The sequence below is a fragment of the Amblyomma maculatum genome, chromosome 11 (genome assembly GCF_055883805.1).
Source record: "Amblyomma maculatum isolate TAMU_Amacu chromosome 11, ASM5588380v1, whole genome shotgun sequence".
Taxonomy (NCBI): domain Eukaryota; kingdom Metazoa; phylum Arthropoda; class Arachnida; order Ixodida; family Ixodidae; genus Amblyomma; species Amblyomma maculatum.
This window is the reverse complement of record NC_139354.1, coordinates 126,002,370-126,008,369: the sequence shown is the minus strand read 5'-3', so window position 1 is coordinate 126,008,369 and position 6,000 is coordinate 126,002,370. Positions and strand designations below refer to the sequence as shown.

Here is a 6,000-nt window from a genome sequence, read left to right as displayed (position 1 = left end):
TCCCGGAGAGCAAGTATTCAAATAGTCTAACACTTGAGTAAACATTACATAGAAGGGGCGAACGAGCCTTATATTTCAGGAAAACGGGAATAAAATAGAAAGTCCCTAAAACGGAACTGAGAGGGCGTGGGGAAATGCTTTCAAATGAAATTTCGCCAAGGCGCATTCATCCTAAAAAGCATTGTCAGATTTGACTGCGTAGCCGAGCAATATCACTCATTTACCAGTTGTTTGGTGTACGGTTGTTCCAATTTTCTATGATCACCATGAGACTGTTTTTACGCACAGTAGGCAATTGCCCCTCAGTGGCTTCATTGTAGGAGTAGATAAAACGTCGCATCACACCTAATGCGTGTATCACATTTAGTGAAAATGGTAGGGCTTCAAGGTACTATTTTAATCAGGCTCCAGCACAGAAGATAACAGGTGCCTAAACGGCGCTTCATCCCAATGCAGCCAACCCGAGCGGGTTTCATGTGTGAATAGGTGGGTCAGCGGGCGTACAAAATGATTCCAGCGAGTTTCTAGTGAAACAAAGAACCCTGAGCCTAGGCAAGAGCACATTTCAGTTGGAAATGCTTATTTTATTACAAATAGCTTAATACATCGAGCACTGTTAAACGAAAATTAAGTTGAAGCACCGTTCGAGTGTATTTCAGTACAATTAAAGCTCAGCTTTCAATCGTTGGGATAGTTTTAGCATTCTGGCTCGCCCAGCGGAAGGTCTGTTTAGCTCCTCCAAGGAACAGGAATTTCAATGCAGCGTTAGCTATCCGTCTGACTAACTATTGATAATGCTTTCAAGTTGTGATGTAACTGAAGAAAGTAAGGCTACCGAACTAAATAGCGCACGAAAACAGGCAAACAGGAGCCTGTGGCGCATATTCAGATAAGGCAGGCAGCTTCCTGAGTCAGATATATTTAATCGTGGAGGATAGCCTAATCCGTAAAGTACAAGGGAACATCGCGAGAGAATGATCAGGTGTTCTTGACTAAAACTTGTTTATAGATCAAATAGTTTTACATACAGCGGCATATATATCACTGCAAGCGCAAAAGATATGTATATGTGGAGAAGAAGTGAATTATATTATTTCCGCATATGCCCTCTACTGAGAAACATTTTCTTTTAGATTCTGCACGCTACATGTGAGTTGAAATCAGCATTTCCCAAATGTTTATTTATTTCTTTCCACAGTGTACGCGGTAAATGCAATTGCCGTTGCAGCACCAACCAAGCCGACCTGGTGGGGATGGATTCAGAAGCTGCAGAAAAAAATATAATTAATTATTACTTGAATACTGTATTGAACGAGCTTCTCAAAGCAGCTATCATGAATGCCTAAGTCGAATCCTCTATTGCAAGTGTATCTTCGGAAAATGTTTTTATGAGTGAAATATAAACTATATTCAGTTCTCCTGATAAAGCCAGATTTGCAGCTCGACGAAGTGAGCATGGAATAAAATCCTAATGGCGCTAATTCAGACATATTAGAGTTCGTCATTCAGAGAAAAAGGGTAAATTATTGATCCTCAATCTCATTGTTACAGCAGGTTTGCGACCACAGACCAAAACGAGACGAAGGCTACCCTGTTTTACGTAAAAGTTCTTCGGAACGATGTAGATATTGTGTAAACACTGTGCTCAAAGAAAAAACGGCGTTAATGCGTGAACGCTGTGCCTCTACGTAGAAAAAAAAGAAGCCTGTTCAATCGCGGTTAGGAGGTTTTTATATTCACTGCGGGAGCGTTTAGGTCGCTGGTCCTAATCGGAACCACCGAGAAGACCCGTTTCCCGCCGGTATGTCTCTGTCTGCGCACCGTTTGGTTGCTAGTGTTGTGGAACCCGTAAATGGGCATGTTACTAAAACTAAACGCAGACCTAGAAATCACAACACCTGCTGCGACCTCCGGACGAAAAAGCATGATTTTACATATTAATGGAATTTTACGGCAGACAAAATTATCGGCATCGATTTAGAAATGTGGTGGCCTTTAGCAAAGGGCTTTTAGAAGAGCAGGATTTTTTAGATCCCTTCTAAAAGCTACTGGTGAATCCTGGCTTCAGAGAATGAACAAAAAAAAAACGCAAGGCTGGTGACGTGGTCGAAGTTGAACGTGGAAGCTTTGTAGTTTTTCCATACCTGCCCAACGTAGCCCACAATATCAAAAAGGTTACGGTTAAGCAAGGTGCCAAAGTGACGTTTTCCGCTCCTTGCAAGCTCTCGGGTTTATGCTCACGTATTTCATGAGGCAGGTTGTAAAATCATGTACGTACGATTTAGCATCAAAAGTTTTCACAGTATGTTCCACGAGCATCTTCTATAAGTTTCCTCTCACTTGCTAAAGGTTTACATCAGCCAAACAAGCCGATGTATCAATGACCGGCTTCGAGGACACCAGACTTCTCTGGGTTCTGCTGGCGAAGCAAATTTGCCTTGTCATTGACGTCAGTGAGGATGCTACCCACTGTTCGGCAATGTTAGCATCCTTGGCAGTGCCTGTAGCACAAACCTTGTAATGCCGTCAATGGCTATGCGCAAAAAAGGACAACACACCACACAAAGGAAACTGAAAGACGTGCGCAACAAGATTCAAGCCAACTAGCCCGACAACTCTTGTTGAAGAAGCACATAAAAAACGCGAAATTCTTGAAGCATACCACATCATGTTGTTCGGTGATAATCGCGTAAGCAAAAGTTCCATCTGTTTGCGTGACAAAGAAATTGCTTTCTCAGCACGAAGGCGATAGATTTGCTACCTGTCCTTTGCGTTGTAAGCTGTGGTCTGGTGATTGATGTGGTTCTGCTGCTCATCTTGTGAGTTTTGCACTGAAAGTGTTTTTCTTCATTAAAGGACAGTTGATAATCCAGTCGGCTTTGTGAGTGCATCTCTTTTTTCGCCCCTGTTTCTTTGATTAGTTTTTCTCATATCTATTGGTAATAATCCGAGCTCGGTTTGTGCTCAGAATCAGATCGGTTATCGCTCTAGTCCGCAGTCGAAGGTCCCGCGCCGTCAGCAATCCGAAGGTAACCGCGGGCACGGACGGCGCGTTCTCAGTGGGCCGCACAAGGGAGAAAAAAAACCACGTTGTGAAATCAAGAAGACAGAGAGAGGAGATGGAAAGCGGCTACAACAGCCTCGTTTGCGGCTGTTAGCGGCAAGCGAGGTCTCGGCGAGAGAGCGAAATCAGCGATTGAACCATCTGTTGGCCTTTGAAGAGGCAACGGCGCCCCCTGAACTTGATATGCTGTAACAAACACGCCTACAGAATAAAAATGAAAACCTGCAAACCAGAGGGTGATTGCGGAACAATTCTTGAACCCGGGCTTTATGAACCATCAACCACACTCAGACCGTGAGAGTAGCGTGAGAGTAACGCGTGAGAGTAGCCCGCGCAGCGCGAAAACTGCCCCCATAAAGAAGGGGGAGGGCGCTATTTCTCCGTACTCTTCAATACATAGATCAACACACCGCGGGGAGAAAATACGATCTCAAAAAAATTCGCCAGATGGCACCGTTAGTGCAAGAGCGCCAGCTTTGAGCTCGAGGGCGAAGTGTTCAACGCACGATAGAGAAAATATCGCTACATCAGTGACATTGTGAAGGGGGGGGGGGGGGGGGGACGAGAAAACATACTGGTACGCTTGCGACATCGAATGCTTCGTGAGGCATCCGAGGTAACTAAATCCTTTTTTTGTAAGCTGTGCTCTCTAATGCGAAGCTGGGTTTACGCACTTATCGAATATTGTATATAACTTCTGATTATGTGAATGCACTTTTGAAGGCCTATATGTAGGGCGCCATAAGTCGTAGCGCGATGGATACAAGTATCTAGCCGTTTTTCTAGATCTACAAATTTTGATTTACGATTTTTATTTCAAGAAAACCATAAAACATTTCTAATTAATAATTACTAATAATGTGATGAACTTAAAAAAAGTCTGCAGTTAACATAGGTGCCTCTGAACAGCTGTGAATTGCATTCGTAGAAAGGGGTTGGGCGCATTCTTAAAATTGTTGTTATATATACCTAGTAACTGGTTAATAGTAGAGTAGTCAGATAACAGCTACTTATTCCCACAAACTGTTGTTGGGATTCCGGTGTTTTTGGTGAAGTTCGTTACCAGCACCTGAGCGAGTACATTCTGTAAATGGGCGATGCATCTTGCAGTGTCCAATCCTCTATCCAGTAGCAACTTGGTGTTTACATCAACGACGCCCTAAGCGGCTTCCATGGTTCCGGCAACCACTCAGCCAACGACGCTTGATCGATGCATCACGGCCAATTATCCAAAGAGGACGTTTAGAGCGACGTGATGCTTAGAAGTTGTAGTAGGAAGGCTTTATTTGTCGAGAGGTCGGTGTTAGACCGATGTTCAATTTGAATATCCATGCCCGAGATCATGTCGCGCAAGAACTGCTGTATGTCCACGAGACTAGCAGGATAAGGAAGTTCATTTGCTTCAACTTCCGGAGTACATCGTCCGACGCCGACGGCCTATTCAGGATACCACCAGTGGTGCTAATCAGCTGCCCATTCCAAGTCTTTGTTATTTGCTTGAGATTGGCGGTAAACGGTACAATAAAAACTGAATAGTGAGCTTCGCTGTTCACTAAGGCAGTGACCGTACTACCCTCGGCAGCAACTATGAGGTCGCTTGTATGCGTCATCGCATTGCTTGTGGGCCTTGGTGCCAGATCTCGGCTGCGTCGTGTACTTAGGTCAAGGTCCGTTTATACCGCTGTCACTTCGGTAGACGGTGATGTACGCTTTGTAATCTCGTCGCGTGATCATCAATGTTGTTGGGTGGTGCGTGGGCTTTGACCTCTCAAAGCAATTTAGGCTATGAGAGATACTGTAGTGAAGAGCCTCGGAATATTCGACCACATGTGGTTCTTTAACCTCCCCTTACATTGTCTAACACAAGGGCGCATTGCTTTCCGGCACCATCGAAAGGCCGCCACTACTGCCGCGATTTGATCCCGCATTTTTGGGCACAGTATTTAAGAGCCCTAAACTGCACCACAACGGAGGGACGTTGTGTTGTGTAGCGGCGGTTGACGTGTTACAGCGTCGCCATTCTTCGTCGGCGCTGAAGGCTGTGTAGCAACATCACCTCCAAATGTATCTCGCATTAGTTTCCCCTCTGGGGGCTAGGGTTTTTCTTTGCATATGGCGTCGGTCCAGCAAAAACAGTAGGTCCTGAATGGCGACGGGGAGTGGCACGGGCAGCTTGACTAAGCGAGCTAACCCCTGAGTAGGAAACAGTCAATTTCCTGTGGTCGCTTGCCAAAAACAATCGCGGGACGTCGATGACGAACCATGTTAGCCAGACCGTTGCACTGGTAGTGGCCAGTACAACGATGTGGCGGGCCTGCCACAGCCGTTATTCCCAATGCACAACAGTCTTGTTCGCATTCCTCCAGGTGTCACATTTCCAGGGACCTGAGGGTCGTTCTTAGGTGTGGCGGGCGGAGGCGACGTTCATGTACACCTAGGTTGCGAAGCTGACTTGGCGTCTCACACAGCGGACGCGACCTACGCAATGCAGCGGCATAGTTCACGGCCGGCAGTTCCTGGGTAGTATCAGTCAAAGCCAGGGTGGCAAGCGCCTGCTGCACTTGTTCGCCGACTAAGCCCTCGAGCGTGGCTATCTGCGGCTGTTCAAATGACGATAGCATCCAGCGAAGTTCGTCCCTGACGACTTCACAAAGGCTTTGCAGCAGGTGTTTGCTGTTCAGAGAAGCAGTATCGTCGTGAATATGTGAGACATTGGCTATGCGATTGTATATGTAAGCTCGGGAGTCGGTGGTCGTTTCAACGGTGGACGAGCCTTGAAGGAACTCGGCAATATTGTTTGCCGGATTCCTGACGAGGCTGGCAAAAGGCACTTTGACACATTGAACTACGAACTACATCTCACTCCGGCATGTAGGGATCAACCAACTTAACAGGCGCTTCATTTCCTCAACGTACGCAGGGAAAAACTTGCTGGC

The 6,000-nt window shown here is 46.0% G+C and overlaps 1 protein-coding gene across 1 annotated transcript in view; it reads right to left on the bottom strand.

Moving 5' to 3' along the window:
- Window positions 1-552: 552 nt before the first annotated feature.
- The window catches only part of LOC146174911 (uncharacterized), a 134,509-nt gene continuing 129,061 nt past the window's right edge, over window positions 553-6,000 (bottom strand). The window contains exon 7 of the mRNA XM_084584138.1: window positions 553-1,266. Within this exon, the coding sequence (XP_084440264.1) occupies window positions 1,183-1,266 (84 nt within the window). The 3' untranslated portion in view covers window positions 553-1,182. The remainder of the gene's footprint in view (window positions 1,267-6,000) is intronic.